Source organism: Rhineura floridana, chromosome 3 (genome assembly GCF_030035675.1).
Source record: "Rhineura floridana isolate rRhiFlo1 chromosome 3, rRhiFlo1.hap2, whole genome shotgun sequence".
In the NCBI taxonomy this organism is placed as follows: domain Eukaryota; kingdom Metazoa; phylum Chordata; class Lepidosauria; order Squamata; family Rhineuridae; genus Rhineura; species Rhineura floridana.
The window spans coordinates 187929557-187954757 of record NC_084482.1 but is presented as its reverse complement, the minus strand read 5'-3'; the positions used below and the strand labels follow the sequence as shown (position 1 = coordinate 187954757).

General features: G+C 41.0%; 1 protein-coding gene across 1 annotated transcript in view; it reads left to right on the top strand.

Moving 5' to 3' along the window:
* Positions 1-25201, top strand: part of PRKAR2A (protein kinase cAMP-dependent type II regulatory subunit alpha) — a 129699-nt gene that overhangs the window by 79211 nt on the left and 25287 nt on the right. Inside the window, exons 3-5 of the mRNA XM_061618788.1 lie at positions 4216-4268; positions 9135-9218; positions 18838-18944. Coding sequence (XP_061474772.1) covers positions 4216-4268; positions 9135-9218; positions 18838-18944 — 244 coding nt within the window. The remainder of the gene's footprint in view (positions 1-4215; positions 4269-9134; positions 9219-18837; positions 18945-25201) is intronic.

Here is a 25201-nt window from a genome sequence, read left to right as displayed (position 1 = left end):
ACAGAGAATCTAACCTATTTAGAACCTATTAGAATCTAACCTATTTTTCTCATTATTCATCCTAGAAATCTGTGTCAAGTTTATTTTTATTCATTTCAAAGCCTGTTTGTTGGTCAATGTCATATGATGGTGAAGATAGCCTTTTTGTTTCAAACTGGAGGTTATGCACTATTTCTATTTTGGGCGCATTAACAGTTGAATCTGAAACTGCAGTTTGATATAAAATCAGACTGATTACAATATATTTCTACTTAAGCAATGAATCTAGCTGTTGGAAAAAACAAACTTGGCCTGCCCAAGATGCATGTTTTCAGGCTGCTATGCTTAGACTACTTCACTTAAGAAAAGGTGGGCATGGTCAATTAAAAATGTAGAGCACACTTAGAATTTTGCTAGAGTATATTTTACCTTCCACTGTTTTATCTTGTGCAGACACTCCTCATGCCCATTGGAAACTATTCTGCAGTGCCATTATTTCACAATTGTTTTCAGAGCTTTTTTTAGTGTTGCAAAGGGTTTCTGTACTTCACATATTCACAGAAACAGAAGCAAAAGAGAATGATTTACTATAGGAAACATCACTAAAATTGCAAAGTAAATAAAACATATTTAAAGTGACTGTCTGAACTATATCAACTGTTTTAATATAGTTGCTTCCTCTCTGCTAAAACAAGATCAGCACAGCACATTTCTTGTTTCTGTTATTTGGGCTGATTGCAGGTGTTGCCACCACTCACCATATGCTCAGAGTCACTTGTTACCAAATTCTTCCAAGTTACACAGGAAGTGCATTGGACTGTGAAAGACTAACCCGAATTGTGTTTGCATTTTGCCAAATTTGTAGGACAGTACAATATCTCAGAGAGGAGTTCAGGTCTCCTGCTCCCCTGGTGCATTCACTATCGCTGCCCAATTTCCCTTCTTTTTAAAGTTTGATAGAAATATCTGTGGGCTATAGGTACATTCTTAAACCGCAATATTTTTTGCCTATTAGTGAATTAACCCTAATTATTCAAGGGCTGCTATTGTCATATCTGTTCCAGCCCTGAGAGAAACTTTGTGTGCCTGATTCTACTAGTAGTGAAAGTTGGTCAAGAGAGAGTACTAGCAAAATATTTGGCTGTTTATGGTATTTATATACCACTTTTCAGCTGTGTACATAAGATTATTACAACAAGCATAGGGGAGGGGAAGTTTATTTATTATTTGGTTTATATCCCGCCCTTCTTCCCAGCAGGAGTTAAAATCAAATGGAAAAGACCACTGTTTGAAGCTGTAACTGCTTATTCGCTCCCCTCAGTCAAGATGATTCTGAAAAAGTCCCTGAGGTGACAGTTTGTATTACAACTGTGCATAAACGGTTTTGAAATGGTAAAGGATGGTTTCATCTTCACACAATAAATATAGAATTATCTTTTATTGAAGATTAAGATAATATAGTTTTTGCAGTCTGCCACACCTATTTTAAAATTGTAAGCTCTCAAATTAGTATTCAAAATACTTGAACAGCATAATTGCCCTGAATACTAGTTTGAGAGAACTGATTTTCTGTTTCATTATAATGGTAGCTTAGTAGAATATAATAAATCTTCATAGTTGAAAAAGACTTAACTAAATGCTGTAACTTTATTAAAAGGCTTTAGGGGAAACATGGGTTGTTTTGCTAGGCTTGTTTCAGAGCTGGTCATTTACCTCCCTACAAACTTTATACTTTATTACAAAGTGAGTAATCACTGAATTTCTGTTCAGGTAATTTTTCTGAATATGACCTAACTGTAGCAGTCAAAGTTATTTGCCTCTTAATACAATTGAGCTGACTAAATCTCACATGCTTGAGTATCACTGTTGAGCTTCACAGTAGACTGAATTCTTACTCTTTCTGGATAGTAATTGTAGATGCACAATATTTGTTAGTAATGGGGTTTGTATTGATATAGAGTATAGCCATCCATGTTCAGTGAGAAGGACGTTCTTATTTTTCTTAGAAAAGGATTTTGGTATCTGATTAACCCATAGTTAATTTTTCCTTTGAACAGGGCTAGGCAATACAAGTCCCACAAGCAATCCTGCTCACCAAAGTTTTCATCATGATGATAACTCTAAATCCCATTGTCATATGCTGACAGCATAGGACTCTACAAGTGAAACCCTGAGCAATATTATCTGCTTTCTCCCAAAGGAATGCTGTGACCTCCTCTTCGTCTATGGGGATTATGTCCCACTTCCCATACAAGCTGTGCTTCCAGCACTCCTTCCTTAGTCTCCACACAGCACCAGGAGTCTGGAAATCAAACAGCAACAGATTTTCCCCTTCCCATCTTAGCCATTTTACCATACAATTCCACAGTGTTTTTAATCTCTTCATTTATTTCTCCAGCATCTATATTACTTAACAAAACAATTCTGTGCTGATAAAACCCAAACTTTCTGCATTGCAGAAACTTCCGTTCTATTGCAGGAATCTGTGTTTGCAAGTTCACTTCCCATCCCCCACGGTTGTTGGGCACCAACTAGCCTCTGCCTGTGTGGTCTTGTGGGGCTTAGGTGGAGTAAAATGTGCAAATAATTAAAAGTGAACATATTTTCTTTAGCTGGAACCATTGTTATACAATGCAATACAGCAATTGCTCAAACAGCTAAATGCATAAATAATTTGTTTTAGCATATGAACAATGATAGTGTTTCTTGAGTCCAAAGATGAAATGAAAGAGTTACTGCTGCAAATGTTGTAGCTGGTCAGTCCAAACGTTCCTTTAATGCAGGGGCAGGGAACCTTTTTGGCTCCAGGAGCCATATCCCTATCAGGATCTGTCTCACAGGCCAAATTTGACAGGTGTGTGGGGCTGTTTAACCATCAATCACACAGTGCTGATTATGACATCACATGATTGACAGATGGGTTCACCTGCCCACCTGTCAAAATCCCTTGCGGGGGCGGGGTGTTGCTAAGCACTCACTGTGACAGCGGTGGTGGCAGAACAAAGAGAAGAATTGTTTCTCATTTTGTTCCACCCTATCCCATGCTGCTGGGCAAAGTGTGCTTCCCAGCAGTACTGGGAATGGGGCAAAGGGGGAAAAGTGTCTCCCCCCCCCGCTGCTGCTGCTGCTGCAAGGGAGTGAAGACAGCCTGCATTTTCAAAAGCAGGCTTTCTTCTGTTGCTTACTTCAGTAGTGGTAGTGGCAGAGAGGTGAGAGGGAGCAGGGTTGAACAAGGGGGAGAAATAAGTTTTCCCTTTCGCCCTGCTGCTGTCATTGCAAGATGCAGGCTTACTTCTCTTGCTTATCCCAGTGGTGGCAGCAGGAGTGGGCAGGGGGGAAGTGACTAATTATTTCTCCCCTCCCTGCCGCCATAGCTGCTGAGGTAAGAATGCAGAAAGGGAGAAGCGGTTTCCATTGAATGCAAACTGCTTCCTCTTTGAAGAAGACGTACTCCTACCACCCATTAAAAGTGTGCCTTATTCCAGCTCAGAGGAGCAATTGGGAGCCCACTTTAAAGCCCCGTCTTTACTCAACCATGTCTGACATCTTGCATGACATCAGGTAGGGCAGGTAGCCATGGCTTTCCCAAAATGGCCTGGGAGGCCAAATGAGGGAGGTCTGGGGAATGCAGTTGATCTGTGGGCCAGAGGTTCCCCACCCCTACTCTAATGAACCAAAGTATTGGATACTTCGTAGTTGGTTCTTTGCAAACAGTTTTAATCACAGGGTAACAGGAAAACTACAGTAAATTGGCACTCTTATAACTTGCAGCTTAAATGGCATAGCCCTGCAATCACCATACAAGTAAAACAAATAATCCCAGGAGCACAAGGGCTGATTCCCCATCACCCTGCTAATTAACAATGTATATGCATAATTTCAGTATACTTTATGGAAGATGATAGAGCCCATAAATATTATTCAGCTCCACAACAAGCTTTCATTTCCCTCTTCCAACTTTCCACTGAGTGACTCTACCTTACTGGCTAAACAAAGCTATTCATGGGGGTTACACAAGCTGAGGGAAAAGCCTTGGCTCATGAGGTGATTTCTGCTGAATAGTTAGCCAAACTGGGGAACAATAACACTACTGAAGAAATAAATTTATCTTCCTCATACAGAGTACATTAGGGGTTATAATGCAACATGACATTAATTCACATGTATACTGCGTTCATTGTTCTATATGCACACTGATGAATTTTAAAATTAAAAAGTATTTTTTTCTCTTTCAAGTCTGTGCAGAAGCATTCAACCCAGATGAAGAAGAGGAAGACACAGAACCAAGGGTAAGGGAGAATGAACAAACCATACCTGATTCTTGCACAGATTAATGGCATGGAGTATTCTGTTGCTTCTCCAATGAACAGTTCTATGTGTGCTGTCCCCCCCTTTCTTTTAATGCAGATCTGTGAGTTTACAAAATGAACTGATAAGCGAAACAGCAACACTTTGTTCTTCAGGGTGTTGGAACTTTGTTACGAAGGATTTTCAATATACCTGGAGGCCTTCCATCTGTGTGACCTTAATCATACTACTTGTGGTAGCGTGTAAAAATGAACATAACCTGAAAATTACTCAACAACTGTGTTGATATCCAAATTTTCTCACATGTCTCTTGGCGCGTCATCTTAGAAGCAGAGTTTCCTGGATAAACTACTTGATGTAGAATTTGACTGACACTTCCCCCCCCCCCAAAAAACCCTGACAGCATTATTCCATATAGTATTACAAACACAAACCTTTGTTTTAAACAATTTTTAAAAGTATGGATAGGCTTATTTGAGAGTTTTCCCCCTTTGTACTGCAGGTTGTGTGGGTAACTGTGGTTATTGTGAATAACCTGTTAGGTTTTACTGCTAGTTTAATTCCTCCTCTGGCAAGATATGCATCTTATCAAAGTGTGGAAATCATAAATGAAACTATTGTAATAAAAGGCTTCCAGTAGTTGATTTACAGGAGGCCTTCATTTCTTTCAACATTTTCGTTTGTAAAACATTGCACTTTTGAATGGCCAAAAAAATTAGGAGAATTGTTGAAATGAAACTTCAGCACTGATTAGGCCTCATCTTGAGTACAGTTCTGGTCTCCACACTTCAAGAAGGATGCAGACAAACTGGAACAGGTTCAGAGCAGGGCAACAAGGATGATCAGGACTGGAAACAAAGCCCTATGAGGAGAGACAGAAAGAACTGGCCATGTTTAGCCTTGAGAAGAGAAAACTGAGGGCAGATATGATAGCACTCTTCAAGTACATGAAAGGTCACATAGAGGAGGGCTGGGATCTCTTCTTAATCATCCCAGAGTGCAGGACACAAAATAATGGGCTCGAGTTGCAGGAAGCCAGATTTCGACTGAACATCACGAAAAACTTCCTGTTAGAGCCATACGACAATGGAACCAATTACCTAGAGAGGTAGTGGGCTGTCCGCCACTGGAGGCATTCAAGAGGCAGCTGGACAGCCAACTGTCAGGAATGCTTTGATTTGGATTCCTGCATTGAGCAGGGGGTTGGACTCGGTGGCCTTATAGGCCCCTTCCAACTCTACGATTCTATGATTCTATGAAACTTAACATACTTCCTTGCATGCTACTTCACCTTTTCTGATAACAGGCCCTACTCTTTCATACCCTGACACTTTTTAGCATAGCATTACCCTTTGGGGGCCAAGGTCTGGGGTCTACGTGTCAAAGCTGGTGTGGCCAAAGCCAAATATCTTACCCCTTTTCAGTATTCAGTTTGCATGCTGGTTGTGCTGTTCACTTCTGCTTTATCCTCCAGTTTTGCCTTGTATTTTAGTAAGATGATTGAGGTTCTTTTTATCTGGTGACCCTCTCAATATCTGCTGGCACTGATGATGTGTCTGCTCACACCTGGTTTTTCCACAACCAGTCTGTTAATCTTGCACAAAGGTTTTTTTTAAATATGAGTTAGCTTTTGAGAATAACTGCTCTCAGCTGTAAATAGTCCCAGATAGTAACACTATCTTAAGTGCATATCTCCTCCAGGTTGGACATTTTTCTAGTTACATAGTGGTTGTAGAACTCCCAACTTTCTCATGGCATAGTATTTGCCCTTCAGTTTAATGTTGCTTTGCAGTGTTGAGTTCCACTTGAAATTAGTACATTTGAATACTGAAGAGCGATGCAAAAATTTGAGATTCATCTGCATGGGAGGTTAGCTCCTACAAACACTCACTGAATTTCTCACCCAAATTTCCATACTCCTTTTTATACTCTTTTCAAATGTTCATATTCTGCTGTTATTTCTGGTTTATGTTCCTTAAGGGTAGTGAAATGTGTTGCGTTTCCCTTTTCCAGCTGTTAAATTTGTCTGTAGGGTAGTGAGCAGCTGACCCCCCCCCCTTTGTAACTGAACATTCATCTCAGTCCAGTATTTGGTGATGTCTTCCAAGAATGCAAGGTCACATAGTCATTTTGCTCATCCAGTTCTGGAACAGGTTCCCCTTGGGACTCAGCAGACATTTTGACTTCAGCCTGGAATATATGAATTGGTGTCTGTTTAAACCTCACCACCTAATAACTTTAGTGTATGAATCAGCTGCTGTCATCACATCTCAGATGTAAGGATTGTGCACATAGCACTATCTCCTGATGGATAATTCAGTAACACTTATGCCAGTACCATGGCCATCCATTTCTTTATAAGGGCAAACAATCACTTTTGGGTGTACCCATGGCTGGTGTTCCATCTCTGGTAAGACCACTGAGGTTTTTAAATGCCAGTTTCATCTGTTGGATTGCAGGTATAGCTTTCTGAAATATATCTTCTCCTTTGAGAAGATGCATGACACTGAAACTGCTTTGGTCACTCTGGTGGTTGTGAGAATGATGGTGGGAGGTTGACCCTGTTCATTCTCCCTGACCTCTCTGCTGTTTTTGATTGTGTTGATTCCATTGATGACAGTATCTTCCTGGAGCTGCTGCATGAGGTGGGGATTTGGGTTACTGTATTACAGTGTTCTAATTCTGTTTTGGGGGGCACTGTCAGAGTAGCCATGGTGGACTATTATTTGGTGCTATGGGAATTATCCTGTGGCATCCCACATGGACACATTTTGCCCCCAAGCTATTTAACAAAAGATATATGAAGCCATTGAGAGCTATTAGGAGATTTGGAATGAGGTGCCACCAATATCCTCTATTTCTCAACACCATCTAAATTAGGGGAGGCATTCCAGGTGCTGGATCAGTGCTTGGAGGCTGTCGGGCTGGTGTGGCACGTAAACGGAAACTGAAGTCAGACAAGACAGAGGTGTTAAGTGTTCAGAGTTCTCGGGTCGGGGGGGGAGATGATCTCTTCTGGATGGGGTTGTACTTCCTGGGAAGGAGCATATATGTAGCTTGGGAATACACCTGGAACCAACATTGTCATTGGAGGTCCAGGTGGCCTCGGGGTCTGGGAGTGTCTATTTCCATCTATGACTGGTTCGCCAGCTATGGCCCCTTTTGACTTGGCCACTGTATTCCATGTTCTGGAAACCTCCAGGTTGGATTGTTATACTGTTGTATGCGGGCCTGCTCTTGAAGATTGTTGAGAACGTCAAACTGATCCAGAATGCAGTGGCCAAATTACTGGCCTGGGGTGAAATCTAGAACACATCTAAAACAGCTCCATTGGTTGCCAGTTTACTTCTATGCCCTACTCAAGGTTCTTATTTCGGTGTCTGAAGATCAGACAACTTGGGTCCCAAATATATGAAAGACCTCTTCTGTCCTGGGTCTTCAGACTGGCAGAGAAGCCCCTTTTCATAGATCTGCCACCTTTGGCAGTTAGGAACATAGGAAGCTGCCTTATACTGAATCACACTATTGTTCCTACTAGCTCAGTATTGCCTACACTGACAGGGAGTTGCACCCCAGGGTTTCAGACATGAGACATACTGGTCCTACCTGGAGATGCTGGGGATTGAACCTGGGACCTTCTGCATGCAAAGCAGATGCTCTACCACTGAGCTATGGCCCCTCCTTACTGAGGAGTGGTGGCTCAGGAGAGAGCTTTCTCTGTGGAAGCTGAAAAACTGTGGCACTCCCTACAGAGGTGCATTATTATTCAGCTTTCACATGAAGCTCACTGGGTGACCCTGGGGCAGTCACTGCCTCTCAGCCTCAGAGGGAGGCAATGGTAAACCCCCTCTGAATACCGCTTACATGAAAACCCTATTCACAGGGTCGCCATAAGTCGGGATCTACTTGAAGGCAGTCCATTTCATTTTCATCATATGCTGAAGACACACCTCTTTACTCTGGCCTTTGACAGTTGAAAAGTATTTTTGACCTACCTGAAAATTGTAAATTCACCTGATGATTGTTGTGTATGATTGGTTAGTTTTATTTTGTTTTAAATTGTATCGTGCTGGTGTTGCCCTCCACATTTGGGACTTAAGGTAAAGGACGGGTGGTGGTAGTAATAATAAAAATAATGTAATAATTTAACTATAGAAGGTGATGTATTACTGTCATAATGAGCAAGTCCTCTCTAAGTTTGGTGAGAGTCTGTGCATAAAAATTACCAGCTGGGTAATGCTGGCTATGTCAGTCGTGTCACCAATTGACAGTGAATAGAATGCAACCTCATACGCAGTTCTTTTTAGAGACTATTTGCCAAACCTTTAATTCTCTTATGCACAATCTGATGAGATAGGTTCATATTTTCAAATAAGGAAAGCTTCTCTGGAGCCAATATTGCTACACTTGTATGGGCACACTTATTTTTTTCAACTTATTTAAAGTTTAAATAAAGGAATAACAAATTAGATTGCAGTGGGAAAGCTGCTCCTTAGCATAGTTACAAATATTTTCAGAATGCTCCTCAACAAACATGGGGTATAGAATGTACTGAGGCACATGTCACCCACCCTCCTGTAGCACCCATTCTGTTCCAGAAGATCCTGTGACCCTTAGAGTGGGTTTTTTGGGGGAAAGGGGTGGAATGCGGAGGTTTATGTTGGGGGAATAAGCCAGGAAACCCTGTTGCACTAATGGGGTTTTCATTCACCCATCACCAGATCCTGATGCCTATTTCTGAATATGAATACGACTGAATTCTCAGTGTTCAGATTGGAAGTGAGTTCATTTATTTTAAATGTAGACTGGGTTATTCTGCAACTTTTTTTCTTTATTATGTTTTGCAGGTTGTAAATCCCAAAACAGATGAGCAGCGATGCAGATTGCAGGAAGCATGTAAAGATATCCTCATCTTCAAAAATCTAGATCAGGTAGCATTGTTTATGCTGTGTTTACTGCTTTAATTACATCTTTCATCTTCTCATTTGTTTACAAGAGAATTACTAAAAAAGGGTGATGTGCAAATACAAGAGCATGTTCATGTGTTTTACAGCAGCCTGTGGATCATGTTGGGAGTAACCAACTTCAGTTTTGCAGAAGCCTAAAAAATAGTGTTCAGTTCTGTTTTGTTGCATCCCCCCACCAGTACAATGGCAAAAGAAAAAACAACGTGTGTGAGAGTGGCTTGGTTAAAGCCACCTAGTGAATTAATGACAGAGGCAAGATTCAAACTGGGGCCTTTGGTTAGCAGCTCATTCTCTTAGCCACTACTGCCTTTCTAATATAAAGATGTATGAAAGGTTAGAGCAGCCTTTCCCAACCAGTGTGCCTCCAGATGTTGTTGGACCACAACTCCCATCAGCCTCAGCCAGCATTGCCAATGGCTGAGGCTGATGGGAGTTGTGGCCCAACAACATCTGGAGGCACACTGGTTGGGAAAGGCTGGGTTAGAGGAACTGCCATCTCAACCTTAAAACCTACAAATGAGAAATCGGGCTGGCTCTAAGGTTGGAGGGCCTTCAGCACAGTGCCAACAGCTGAGTTCCCCCTCTTACAAAGATAGTTTCCTTGAGGGTCTTTGGGCTTACTTAGGTAGTGCTGGCAGGTCTACATGACAGCTATTTCTCCTCAACAACAATGCTTCAGAAACTGATGCAACTTCTGGAAGAGTCAAAATCAAAGATGGAGGCATCTTTGGAATGGAACCTGTAGAATTTTTCTTTTGGTGAGGATGCAGAGCAGGCATTGGCACATTCTGCCACACGAGGATGTTGCCCAGTGATGTCAGGCCTAATGGGATTAAGACCTTAGAGGGAGTTTGCATACTCTGCCAGCTCTCAAAGGGATGATACAGGACAGAGATCTGTCCTATGTGTGTTTTACTATGTATATTGTACAAAGGACTTTTCACTGCGTTATTGAAAAGAGACTGATCTTGTGTTGCTGGATGGTTCAAATGTGCTGCTTGTTTTGAGCAAGAATTCTTGTACCTTTATTGTTAGACATTTGAATCGCCCTGGCAATAGCTGTGTTCTGAGATGGTCCCTCTTGGGGAAATGCAGACCCTAGTAGTGTGGCTATCTGTATTAAGGCCTTGTGAACACTGTTACCTTGACTAATGTCACTATTTGAAAAGAGTGTGTAGCTGGCTGTCTGGAAAGCTTGAGCTTATTGCAATAGGTCCAAATGCTTCTGTTCACTTCCTTTGGAATGAGCCCATACCCTTTGGGCCAGTGCAAGCTTTCATTGAAGGTCAGTATCTGTGTTAGTCCTTACCTAGCAAGTGACACCGGGGAGAGATGAAATTGCTTTTCAGGAATTGTTGCTGCTGTTAGAAGCTTATAGTTTCATCTGCTAGACCTAAATGCACTACAAAACTTGGTTTATTACTCAGCCGGTTACAAACCTAGGCACATTGGGAACCCTTTCAGCACATCTATTAATAGCATTGCCAGTTAATTGTCTTTTGCTGTAATTTCAAGTAACTGCCAGCTATCCTAGAAATTCAACACTAAAGCTGTAACAAACTGCCCAAAAGCTGTTTGAGAACACCCAAACTCCGTTTGTTCTTCTGGTGACATTTTTGAATAGTTGCTGTGCTAGTAGGAAGTTACATTTCTGGTGTTGCTGTCAGAGGTATTCTCAGTGAGTCTGTCAGAAAACATTGGAAACAATAATGTGGCTTTAAGCTGACAATGCAGAGTATTAGCCTGAAATCATCTAGTATTAACTGCTCTTCTCACACACATCATGCAGTATTCTTTAAAGCCTTCACTTAACATATGGCTGTTCATGCCCTTCCCTATAGAGTTAGTGAGAAATTAGAAGCAGGATGTTACAATATGCCTGTATACTCAGAAGTAAGCCCCATTGAGTTCACTAGGACTTAATCTCCAGTAAATGTGCATAGAACTGCAGCCTTAGCCTGAAGTCCATAAGAACATGCTAGATCAGCCCAAGGGTCCATCTAGCTGAACTTTCTGTTTGCCACAGTGTTCCATGATCTGGGCTCAGGTGCCTTGCTGCCTCTCAACATGGTGGTTCCAATCAGAAGTGGCCAAGATAACTAACATGCAAGCCAACTAATTTTTACCCTCTGTGCAGATACAGGTTTTGCTAGAGTTGTCCATTGCTATTGCACAGTGCGATTTTTTTCAACTAGCATTTTCGACAAAATCTTTGCTGCTCTGCATGTGTCAGACAACCCAAGAAAGAAATTTATGCCTAGGATAAATAGTGAACAAAGCTGACACTCATCCAGTGCATCTACTTACAAAATATCCTTAAAAGGCACCAGCAAAGTGATGTTTATGGTGGTATTTAAGTAGTTGTTTGTACTGATATCTTCTTTGCCATGGATAAGAAAAGGAAGAGTAGATGTAGCAGATCTTGTATTTCCCAGTTTTAAAAAGAATTATGATTTGATCTTCTCTAGTTTTCTCATTGTTTCTAAGAGGAAGAGGGATTTTTATACATCTCTCTTTCTCCAGTCCGAGAATGGTTGAGAGATCTGCTCCCCTTTGTGTTGTTCTCCACCCGTGACCTCAGTGATTCACCAGTGATTTCTCTCTCTCTCTCTCTCTCTCTCTCTCTCTCTCTCTCACTCTGTGTGTGTGTGTTTTGTGTGTGTGTGTGTGTGTGAGAGAGAGAGAGAGAGAGAGGGGGGGAGGGAGGGGGAGGGAGGGGGAGGGAGGGAGGGAGAGCTAAGATTAGAGGCTTTGCTCTGTTGTGGGAAACCCACTTGGGGCACTTCATGTTTTCACAACATGTAAGCTCCTGACAATCATAGAAGCGTGGGTAGCTTGTGAAAGATGGACCTGGATGTACTTATAGGCAGCCCAGACTTAGCAAGAATCATTTTGCAGTGAAAGGGTAGAACTCTCTATATGGTAGTAAAGAGAACAAAATCTCCTTCTTTGTATTCTTCAGAATGGTGCAGCCATAAGATGGCTGCTAATGCGCAGTTTCCTGTTTCAAGGTTGGCAAACCATGGCAGCTTCTTTCTGTTTTACCATTCTGAAGCAAAGAATCCAGGTGGCGTGTATTTATCTATCTGTCAGTTTGTGCGAACACAGAGTTCAATCTGTTCTTTAATTGCCATTTATGTTTGGATAATATATTGTACTGGCATAAGAGTTTGTGAGCAATTAAATCTTGGTCTAGGATGTTCTTCATGCCACTCTGTTCTATGATGCACCCATGAAGTATTCTAGGTTCAACTGTGGGAAACAGCTTTTTAACCTAACTGGAACAAGCTGTCTTTGAATTCAATAGCCCCAGTTGTGCTGAACCTTTTATGAGTGCAGTCTAAGTTCAGGGTTATTCATAAATTACATGTGACTGTTCTTTATTCATTAGATTCTGACAAGGGGAAGCTTGCAAGAATTCACAGTCAGGTGTTGCAGAAGTGAAGCTGAGGGGAGGGAGACAGCTTAGCTCTTGTCAACGGCTGTATTTATGTGCTCTCAGACTTCTCCCTTCTTGAGCAGCAGAATGCCTGAGTGGTGGTTTAGCTGAGAGAAGGAATGAGACGTGGTACTGCCTGGAGCCCACTTGTTCATCTGAATATGTTGGAGCTGATCGTGTCTTGGCAAGTCTTAATCTTGGAAGGCAGGAATACATTCCAAGAGGATTGGTGGCTGGAACAAATCTAGTACCACTCACCTCAACACCTCCGTAATTGGCTAGTTCCGCTAGTCAGCTGAGTGGCAGGATACAGATATGCATATTTGTGTACACTGAAGCATAACTTTGTCCCCAAAAGCTTTTGGGGGGTGCACAGAGCTTTTTCATGGGCCTGTCAGTTGTGGAGATTGGGGCCTATAACAGAAGCGTGCACATCATTTTGTGACTTGGAGATAAAATAGTCTAAAATCTGGGGGTAGCAATCGTTATAGCCCAACTAATTCATATTACCACTTACAACATTCCTAATCTGTCCTTAAAGTAAACAGAATTTTGTGTACAATTTCAAAAGCAAATTAAAATATAATTAATTAATTATCAAATTTATATCTTGTTCTTCCTTCCAAAAGAGCTCAAGGTAGCAAATACATCCACAACAAAACAGTAATATAAAAAAAATCTAAAAACAAAGATAAATAGGTAACTGCAAATGAAAATTAAAAGTTTTTATTTTACAGTCTCAAATTAGAAACAAAATACAAGGAAATAAGAAATGCTTATACTTCCTTGTTTTAATGGAGGTCTAAATTTTCCAGCATATCATTAATCTAGGCAAAACCACTGAATATCTACATAGTAAGAGGGTAGGATGTTGTAGAGGTTTATAAAGGCCTGAATGGCACTATTAGTTACGATAGCTAAATTTATTTTATTTCAGAGTTTTTATTCCTTGCCCTTTTTCCGTATCAGAGCATAAGGTGGCTTATAACACAGCATGCAAATATAAACAATAGCATAACATAAAATTAATAAAATCATACAACTATTATAAAAACAGGAGTGCTAAGTCTAAATTCCTTATTGAACCTCCAGTTTCAGAGGCAGTGCACCTGTGACAGATTTTTTTTGTGGTAGGAGTGTTACCTTTATAAACCTGTTTGTGAATTTCTGAGAAATTCTTAGCCAGCCAGTGTAGAAAACTGAATGGTGGGCTGAAACCAGCTGTCTGATCCTGTAGGGTTGCTCTTATGCTGGAGATGTGAGATTTCAAACCCAGACTTCCCAGTCAGTGAAGGAATGGAGCACACAGGAATGAGTTAACTTCTCCTGGATGCAGAATCAACAAACTTTTTTTGGGGGGGGGGGGATATTAGTGGCCAGCCGGAAGGGGAGGTAACCTTCTACCTACCTCCAGTTCTTGACTCTGTCTCCAGCAAGCAACAGAGTCAACTCTTGCTCCTGCATTCCCATAAGGGATGCAGGAACATTTCCTTTCTCACTTTTAAAGCAGCTCTTTTTATTGTAGCAGCATTTTTTTCTCTTTGTTTGCTCCACCCATCAATGATTAGATGGAGGAAGGAGATTTTCCAAGGTGTCTGAAAGTGCCTGTATGCAGAGGTATCTGGGATCAGTCCCAGGCCCCTCTTGAAATCTGTGCCTCCATGTCGCTTGAGAGGAGGGTCATCATGACAGCGAAGCACCTAGAGAAACAGGAATCTCCCTTGCCCTCGGTGGCGCTTTGCCCAGATCCCAGCTTCCTTCCCAAAGTTAGCTCTACCTTACATAGGGATTGTTTTACCCAACTTCTGCCCCAATCTGATGTACTGCATGGAAAAGAGAGAACACACATTAGATGTCAAGTGCACTCTCAGGATTTACCTAGAATGGGCCAAGTCCTTTGGGATGACAGAATCACTGTTTGTTTCTTTCAAGCCAGCAGTGCATGGCCTAAAAGTATCCAAATCTACCATCAGTCGATGGATGAAAGACTGTGTAGTGAGGGCCTACCATGCAAAGGCCAGAACTCTACCACAAGGAATCACTGTCCACTCAGTCAGAGGGGCAGCAGCCACGGCGGCATTCCACAATGATGCTCCACTGGAAGAAATTTGCAATGCCACCTACCATCTGAGCACACCTGGCCACCGTCATCAGACACTATAAGGTGGACAAACTTGCCTCCCCTGATGGTGTTTTCTGCAGGAGGGTTCTACAGAGAGTAGTGGCCCAGATTTGTATCCCACCCAAGGATGGAGAGGGTTGCTGTTTTGGTACAGCCCATTCCTGAATGCTTACTTTGCTGACCGAGAACAGAAAGTTGGACTTACTGTGAAGTGTTCTTTCGGTCAGCAGAGAGTGGAGCATGCAGCCCTCCCTTGCATAGGGATCTAGGCTGATGAGTGGACATGGCCCCCCTCCCTGGAGCCCTTAGGTGTGCTTGCATTCATGCCCTAATCTGGATAGTGTAGAGAGGGTCTCCCATGACAACTCTCTTACGTACGTGTACTGCCTTCAAGTCGATTCTGACCTATGAATAGTGTTTTCATGAGGCTGAGAGGCAGTGACTGGCCCAAGGTCACCCAGTGAGCTTCATGGCTATGTGGGGATTCGAACCCTGGTCTCCCAGGTCGTAGTCCAACACCTTAACCACTACACCACACTGGCTCTCTGACAACCCTCTTACCCATCTTTAATGTTCCATTGTTGTTTATCTGTTGTTTAGATTGTTTGTTTGTACAAGTTAAGTGGCTGGCCACTTGCTGGTTCCACTTTCTCATGAACTGGAAGAAGGTTACCTCCCCTTCTGACTGGCCTCTGTTAATTTTTTTTCAAAGAATGTTGTTGACTCTGCCTCCAAGAGGGGTTAACCCATTCCTATATGCTCCTCTCTCTGCTGACCACAAGGACGCTTCACAGTAAGGCCAACTTTCCATTCTGCCATATCTCACATGCCCCTGGGTTAATAACTTCCAGAAAAGTCTACAGATCTGTGAAAGTATTTTTAGTCAGCTATATTAAGGGGATCATTAAATATGTATTAATTAAACATATTTATAATCCATCCTCCACCTAAAGGTGCCAGAGCAGTAATATGCACAGTCCAAACCAAAAATTAAACAATAAAAGCAACACCAGATAAAACAAAATTCATAATTCAGTTGCAAATTTAACCAGCACCGGAAATTCGGATGTGCCATACATCTCACCCTTCCCCAAAAGCCCAGGCAAAGACTTGTATCTTCATCTGCTAATAAAATGATACCAGTGTTATGGTGGGACACACCTCAGAGGTGAGTTTGTTCCAAAGATGAGGGGCCACCACAGCAAAATTTTAGTTGCCAAAATCTGGAATAAAACTGCTAATATGAATGCAAGAATGGTTCCTTATGTGTAATTTTTTAGCAAATTTCATCAGAATTTCGTCATATCCACGCTCAAACACATTTTCATCAATAGCACCACTGTGAGCCAGTGTAGCCCAGTGGTTCAAGTTCTGTTCCTGGATGTGACTTCAAGCCCCAGCTCAACCTTAAAACCCCAGCTCAAGCACAGCCTTAGATGAATTTCAGAAATCTCTCCCAATTGTTCCTTGCCTATAAAACAATTACATAAATAATACTATCTCAGGTTTCCTGTGAACCTGAATGAGAGATTGAGAAATACCTCACACGTTTTATGATCTATTTAGTATGGTTCTTATACCTACAGTGAGGTGTTTTACGGATAGGATTGCCTTAAAATTGAGAGGCAAAGAAATGTAGCTGTACAGAAGATACTGGGCAGGGCTTTCATTACTGTTTCAACAATGGAACAAGATGACTACAGAGGTGATTCTCTACATTGTAGAAATTTTCCAGAAAGGGCTGGGCGGGCATCTGCCAGGAATTATGTTAATTGAGACACAACAGCCCCACCCAGTGAAGGATGATCCTCCAAAGGTTATTCTCACTGAGTTTTTTGTTTCCAACCGCGGACAGCTTGATTATCCTGCTCTGTCTCTAGGTTTTCTTTATTTTGTTAAGAGGTTGCTTAGCTACTATACATATCTTTTTAATGGTGATTCAGAAAAACTGCATGGGCACCGGGAATCCTGGTATGATGAAAGCCCTGGAACTTCCTTTGATACGATTTGAACAGGGAGGAACAACCTTTTGTCTGAATGTCAGCTCCCCAAACTACTATAGTTAGAAGGCTTTCTAAACCCCATCCCCCTTCTCACTGAAGGTGGTCCAGAGTTTATTTCACCATTCTTAGCGAGCTCTGAGGATACATCCTTGTACTTTCTAAATGTTGAGAGTAGCACTTTCAGCTTTAATCATTCAAAAGGTGTAGTAATACTGAAAACAAGCTGATAACTTAGCTGATAAAATAACCGAGAGCAGAATTCATAAGTGTCAGTATCAAAAATTTAGTATCCTGTAATATAGGCTGTGTGTGCGTGATAGGGAGTTTCTTTGGAGACCTTCAATCTGAAAAGTGATATACAGATTAATATACATCTCAGTCACTAAAAAGAACTTGCTAGTAGAAACGAAAATACGTGTTAAGTAGACTGATCAACACTGTCAGATGATAATGAATTTATATTGCAGGTTGTTGGTCAGTGTCACTCAAACCTGAGAAGGTATATTTGGATACAAACAGATTTGCTTGTGTATATTAATGATAAGTAAATTTTGCCTGTGTGTGGAATTTGAGAGAAGAACATAAAATGTATTACAATACTCAAAATAAGTTCTCATATGATTAAATAACATTATGGCTTGAAACTATAGTTTCTTACAACCATTTTGGATGTGTGATGGAAATAATAATTGCATTGCTTTTAAGCTGAATTTGCATACAGAGGCCTCAGTCTCACTTATGTATTTTTGTCATTTAGGCAAGTGCTCCCTCAGTTCATAATGCACATTATTGTGAAGTGTTTCTAGATAGCTGCTACTAAATGAAAACTGTTTTGCTCCGGGGCCTGTGGTTAGATAAGGAAATCCTTCTCTTTGACTCATCAATCCTTTCAGTAATGTTCTCAATCCCTCTTCTTTCTTGTCACTCAGAGTTGACTCAAATGTGAAGGATTTATTTATTATTTCCATTTATGAATTGCTTCCTATCTATAAAACATAAACAACAAAAACCATTTCATAAATGAAAACAATGGGTTGTATCCAGCTAAACTACTTCTGCAAGTGTAATGGAACTTGCCCTCCATCTCCTCTCCCTGTGTGTCTCTGGAACTACCTATAAATCTGCTCTGGAGGGTTGGGGAACCCTCAGAGCAGATTTGGGGGTACATGCCAGGGGAGAAATTCCATTACACACAGAGAAATTATACTGCATGCAACGACTTTGTTGGATACAATCCAATTAAAACTATTCCAAAGCCAGTGCATGTACAGGCTGGGATAAAAGGGTTCTCTGTGTTAATGAAGTCCACCATGCAGGGTCTCTCTTTGCTGTTTAAACTATAGACTGGTCTATAGCATTTGAAACAAGTTTTTGGAATGCGGCATGTGTGTTATCTGGCCTTGATTGTTCAGGCTTACTCCCAGTTAACATTAAAGCATTTACGGTGCAAAGTGCTTTGACTGTTTCACCCATTCATTCTTGTGTGTATACCCTGCAAGGTAAGTCAAAATATTTCACCCATGTTGTATATAAGAATTATGGCAGTACAACAAGTGCCTCAAGTCGGCTGGGTGTTTGGTCCCCACAATTAATGCTTAAGCATCTGCTTTCAGAGTTAGATATTTGGATTACTTCATATGTTAGATTTTTCTTACATGAAGATAGTTGCCATGTAAGAAAGTGCATGCATCCTTTAATGTGTAAAATACAGCTTGAATTTTTCCAAGCAGCCCATATTCACAATGGCTACTTCGCTTATTCCTCACATGGTGATGATGGTAGTGGGAGTTTGCTCCACACTTCACGCAGTACAGGTTGAGTATCTTTTTGTACCTGAAGAAAGCTCCATGCAAAGAATATAACATTTGAAGCAGCCCTCATTGTACAAAATGACAGTACAGTCACAAGATTCAGTGAATTAAACATGGAACTCTAGGCATGACCACAATGATTTGGGGAATAAAAATAAACCAATGCTTGTAGTTAATAACCTTCACCAAAGCACTATTGTCTTTTCAGGAGCAACTGTCACAGGTCCTTGACGCCATGTTTGAAAGGAGAGTGCAGCCTCAGGAACATGTAATTGACCAAGAAGATGATGGCGACAACTTCTATGTAATTGAACGGTAAGAAGCTAAAGTACTGCTTTATCATGGGTTTTTAGGACTTTGTTCCTTGTCTGATTACAAAATGGTATTTCAGTATCTAATTTAGTAGTTAGGAATACCTTGTTAGGAAACTGAACTTTCCAAGCTAGGTGAATACTGGAGAGGAGGGCTCTACAAGCATGTTATGGTTGAAAACAGGTATGAAACATGGGCAGTACTTTAGCCTTCATTTTATGGCTCATTCATCACTTAGAAATGAAAGATGAAGTCAAAAGGCCCTTGAAGTGTTGATGTATAGCATATGCATTATGTTAGCTACTCATCAACAAAATTCATAGATGTTTTATTATGCTTCTAATGTAGAATATTATTATCATTATTTATTAAATTTATTAGTCACCCATCTGGCTGGTTTACCAGCCACTCTGGGCGACGTACAACATAAAAACATATAATTCACATTAAAACCTTAAAGTTCCAACAATAAGACTAAAACCTAACCCGCCCCAAAAGCCTGCCTGAAGAGCCAGGTTTTCAAGGTCCGACGGAAGCTCATCATGGAGGGGGCATGGCGGATGTCATTTGGGAGGGAGTTCCACAGAGTGGGTGCCACGATTGAAAAAGCCCTCTCCCTAGTTCTCACCAGTCTAGCTGTTTTAATTGTTGGGATGGAGAGAAGGTCTTTTGAGGCTGATCTTGTTGGGCGGCAACGTTGATGATGAATACCAACATATTTCATTGCATGTAGCCTCTTTGTAGTAGATTTGGGACACTTGTCCTGTTAAAGTGATAATATGTCTTTCAGGTCCATTTCACCCATGATTTTTTTATCTGTATTGGCATTATCACCATGTAAGAAGAATATTCTTTTGTGAAACTCTTTTGTTAGACATGAAATATGTTTAAATGTCTAAAACTGTCGTGTTAGTCTTCCCTTTTAAATATTTTGCTGACATTTACTGATGAATACCTACTTACTTCTGCAATCAATGGTGAAATATGCACATTTATGATTTCCTGTGGAACTAGAATGATAACAAGTGTAAGTGGCTGTGGGAATAAAATCTCCAAGAGTTGAACTCAGCTACAGTCATGAGATAGCACAAGATGATTTTCAAGGACTTTGAGATGCATTTATTCATTTATTTCTACTGGAATATATACACTACCCTTTGTCATGCCAGCTTGCCAGCCTTACCCTGGCCTGCAGTTAAAATGGCTAACTCCCAAAGCCTTATGGGGAATTCTTCCCCTTGACATCTTCCTTGTTAGCTTGCTAGCAAGCAGTTAAATCTTTGATGTTCTTTCATCACTGTGACTTGGTAATTTTTATAACACAGCTGTACCCGCTTACAGTAATTTTGCACCTTCTTATCAGTGGAAGGGGCCTGGTTCCGTCAAGGCTGTAAAACTCCTTGCTTTGTTATGGGAAACCAAGAGGAGGTGCCAGGTGCTGTGGGAACATCGTTTTTTCATCCCTTTGATTAAAATGTTAATTGGTTAATTGTCTCCGACTAGGAGGGAATTTTCCTCCATAAGAGGAGGCTCAGAACTCTGGGTTTGTGTCCCACTTCGGAGCACCACCTTGCCTATGGTGATGTTCTGTTGTGGCTCCATTTACCTCTTGACTTGCAACTCCCTGAGGGGAAGAAGACTATTCATTGAGAGATCCTATGCTCTTGTAAGTATAGCTAGGCAAACAGCTTTGTTATTTGATTTGTGCCAAGAAACTTTCCTTTACCTTTGTTACTAAACACCTTACCCGTTTGGGTGTATGGTTTTAGGATTCAATTTGCTGCTACAAATTATTTGTGTGATCCTTTTTGCTTTTTGTAACCTTTTTATGCTTTTCTTATTTTCTTTTTAATAAACTTTAATTACTTTAAACCAACGTGTGTTTATTCCAGAGAAAGGGGTCAGTTCCTAAATTCAATCCTTGCCATTTGACCACAACTACCATGTAACAGAGAAACGTTTTTACCTAAGACTTCAGAAGGGGCCAGGAGTGTATCTAGACTCTGGTCCTGAGAGGCTCAGGTGTTTAAGTGGGCTCTGGGGTTCCCTTCGCCCCAGAGTAGCTAACCAGTTGAAGGGTGGTGGCAGTACTACCTTGTAGGGTTGGTGTTGACGTGCACAACCTTGGCAAACCAGGATTTGCTGGGATCAATTGCCCAAGGCTGTAGGGATTGACTCCTAGGACAGTGAGAGCAGACGGGGAAGAGCTCCCCGCTTTCACTACACCCTTCAAATAAATCCTCAAGTAGCTTACAGCACAAATCAAAGATAAAATAAAATATTAAAAAACATAAAAACTACACTGTAAAAGGAAGACAATCTGAAATCTATAAAGAACTATAGGAATATTACAGCAATACAACTACTATTTAATAGGACATTTGAAAGATTTAAAGGCTTTGAAGATGCACTTCTTTGGAGTTTTGCTGATTAAAAAAAGTAGTTATGGATAGCAAGTTCTAGTAACTGGAATGAATCAGCTGGAATGATATTTAGCTTGTCTTTTAGTTTGGCCCCTCAACACTGTTTAGCTAGTTCATGTGTATCTGGGTTGCAGAATTTTCTCTGTATAGATTTGCTTCCTGCCTCACAAGCTTACATGCACACTACACTAAACCATAGTTTAGTGCAACATGCATGAGCCTTGTGCTCCTGCACTCCCACTCCCTTCCCCCTACATGGCCAGGAGAAGGAGCTCAGAAAGCTTTTGCTTCCATGCTTGGTTATTCACAGCTTGCCATATCATTAGGAACTGGAACTGTGGTTTTGAAGTTGGCTTGCTTGAAATTAACTATAGTTAATGCAAGCCACAGTTTGTCGGAAAGAAAAAAAAGCAGGAGTAAAAGCTAAACTAAAGGAGGGAGGAGAAGAGGGAAGTAGGTGGCATGAGAGCCTGAGGCTCATTACAACCTATTCCTGCTTGTGTGCATCATGCTAAATTATGGTTGAGCATGACGTGCAAACTGGTTCAGTCATGTCATCTTTCAGGTCATTCACATTCTTGGTTATTGCTGAAAATGTGTGAAAATTTAGTCTGCAAAACTTTGTTTCTTGTGAAGGGAAAACAAACTGTGTTGCACACTCATATTTGCACAGAATGCAAATTGTTTGTAAAATTAAACCTGTCATTCTTGTTTAGCTTCTCATTTATGCATTTGGGTTAATGTCATAAAACAGAGTTCTCCCAAAAGGTTCATTTCTTTAACTTTACTTCTGCAATAATCAGCATAAGGCACAAAAGCAAAATTTTGGAGTTGTAGTCTCAGAGGATTGTATCCAGTGTTAGTCATGCTCCGAATAGATCCTTTGAAATTAATAGACATGACTAACTTAATTTCAATGGGTCTACTCTGAGGAGAACTTAATTGGATACAACCCTTTTATCTCTCTGTTCTGCAGTTTACTACATGGAAATCGACAATCTTGTTAGAATTGAGATTTGCATGTTAGCAGCTATATTATCCAGTAGCTGCCTTTCTAAATTAGACCAGCTATTGCACTGTTTTAGATATCTTGGAGGTTGCACTTTGGCCTAAAGTCCACTTGGAAGTTGGACACTGCTGTTTAAAAAGAAGTTTTAGTTAATAAATGAAGTCTGACAACTTCATGCTCATTTCAGGTACAAAATCCCCCACTAGTAGTAGTATTGCTCTTTTTGAAGCAACAGATCGTCGTCCTTTCTGTGGTATGTATTTTACTAGGGTTGGCATGGTACCTTGGGGAACAGATTGGATTTAAGGTTGTCAGATTACAAAATATTCTTCAGTATATCTCCAGACATTGCAATAGTGTGTGTATGCGTTTATGTAAGCCAGACATTTTAATGCAAGTAGGAGATAAATAATTGGCTCCCAGTGGAGGTTTTTTGAATGGTACGTGTGTGGCTGACAAACCCAGACTGGCACCTTAATAAGGAAGTCACTTGCCATGGACTTGCGTTTTTCCAAAATATGTACAGGGAAATTTACTAAGGGCAGTTTGCAGTTGCATGAGAAATATTTGTGGTACTCTAGAGAGTGATCTAATTTGGTATATTGATTTCTTCTTCTTGGTAAAAAAGATAAACAATTTGAAACTTCCAAGCTTGCCTAATATTACTTTTGCAGCAGGCATCCGTGTTAATGAACTTAGGGAAGAGAAACTTTTCCATAGCAAAATAAAGCCCCACATCACTGATGGACTCCCTGGGATAATATTCCTCATAACGCAAATGTATAAAATAGAAAATTATCTTCAGTTAGATGACAAGAAAATTTAATATCCATTCCCAAATATAGTTTGACTTCAAAATACTGTAGGAAAGTTTGATTTCAGCTGTTGATGTGCTTTAGAGTCGATTACGTCTTACGACAACCCTACGAATCAGCGACCTCCAATAGCATCTGTTGTAAACCACCCTGTTCAGATCTTGTAAGTTCAGGTCTGTGGCTTCCTTTATGGAATCAATCCATCTCTTGTTTGGCCTTCCTCTTTTTCTACTCCCTTCTGTTTTTTCCCAGCACTATTCTCTTTTCTAATGAATCATGTCTTCTCATTATGGGTCCAGAGTATGATAACCTCAGTTTCATCATTTTAGCTTCTAGTGACAGTTCTGGTTTAATTTGTTCTAACACCCAATTATTGGTCTTTTTCGCAGTCCATGGTATGTGCAAAGCTCTCCTCCAACACCACATTTCAAATGAGTTGATTTTTCTCTTACCCGCTTTTTTCACTGTCCAACTTTCACATCCATACATAAGAGATCGGAAATACCATGGTCTGAATGATCCTGACTTTAATGTTCAGTGATACATCTTTGCATTTGAGGACCTTTTCTAGTTCTCTCATAGCTGCCCTCCCCAGTCCTAGCCTTCTTCTAATTTCTTGACTATTGTCTCCCTTTTGGTTAATGACTGTGCCAAGGTAATGATAGTTCTTGACAAGTTCAATGTCCTCATTGTCAACTTTAAAGTTACATAAATCTTCTGTTGTCATTACTTTAGTCTTTTTGACATTCAGCTGTAGTCCTGCTTTTGTGCTTTCCTCTAACTTTCATCAGCATTCGTTTCAAATCATTACTGGTTTCTGCTAGTAGTATGGTATTATCTGCATATGTTAAATTATTGATATTTCTCCCTCCAATTTTCACACCTTCATTTTGGTCCTATCCTGCTTTCTGTATGATATGTTCTGCATATAGATCAAACAAGTAGGGTGATAAAATACATCCCTGCCTCACACCCTTTCCAATGGGGAACCAATCGGTTTCTCCATATTCTGTCCTTACAGTAGCCTCTTGTCCAGAGTATAGGTTGCGCATCAGAACAATCAGTTGCTGTGGCACCCCCATTTCTTTTAAGGCATTTTAATAATAATAAATAATAAAATTTATTTTTCAGCCGCCTATCTGTCCGGGTTAGGGACACTCTAGGCGACGAACAACAAGAATAAAAACAGTACATATACATATCAACATAATCAATTTTAAACTAAAAAAAACCATCCATTAATTCAGTTATAACATAAAATTAATCTGTCCCAATCTTGTAGGCCTGCCTGAACAGCCAGGTCTTCAAGGCTCGGCGATAGCTGGACAAGGAGGGAGCATGTCTGAGATCGAAAGGGAGGGAGTTCCAGAGGGTGGGGGCCACAATAGAGAATGCCCTCTCTCTGGTCCGCACCAGCCTAGCTGTTCTCATCGGTGGGACCGAGAGAAGGTCTTGCGAGGCTGATCTCGTCAGGCGGCACAATCGGTGACTCTGGAGGCGTTCCTTCAGATACACTGGGCCGAAACCGTATAGGGTTTTAAAGGTCATCACCAACACCTTGAATTGGGCCTGGTAGACAACTGGTAACCAGTGAAGATCTAATAATACTGGGGTGATATATGCGTAATCAAGCGTGCCGCCGCATTCTGTACCAGCTGTAATTTCCGGACCGTTTTCAAGGGTAACCCCACGTAGAGCGCATTGCAGTAGTCTAAGCAAGAGGAGACCAGGGCATGTATCACCTGTGGGAGCAGATGAACAGGAAGGTAGGGTCGCAGTCTCTGTATCAGATGTAATTGATACCTGGCTGCCCGGCTCACTGCTGTAATCTGATCCTCCATGGACAGCTGGGAGTCAAGTATGACCCCAAGACTGCGGACCTGGTCCTTCAGGGGTAAACTTACCCCATCAAGCATCAGGTCAGTAATTCCTAATTTCCTTCTATCTCCCACAAGTAATACCTCAGTCTTGTTGGGGTTCAGTTTCAGCCTATTCTCTCCCATCCATCCACTT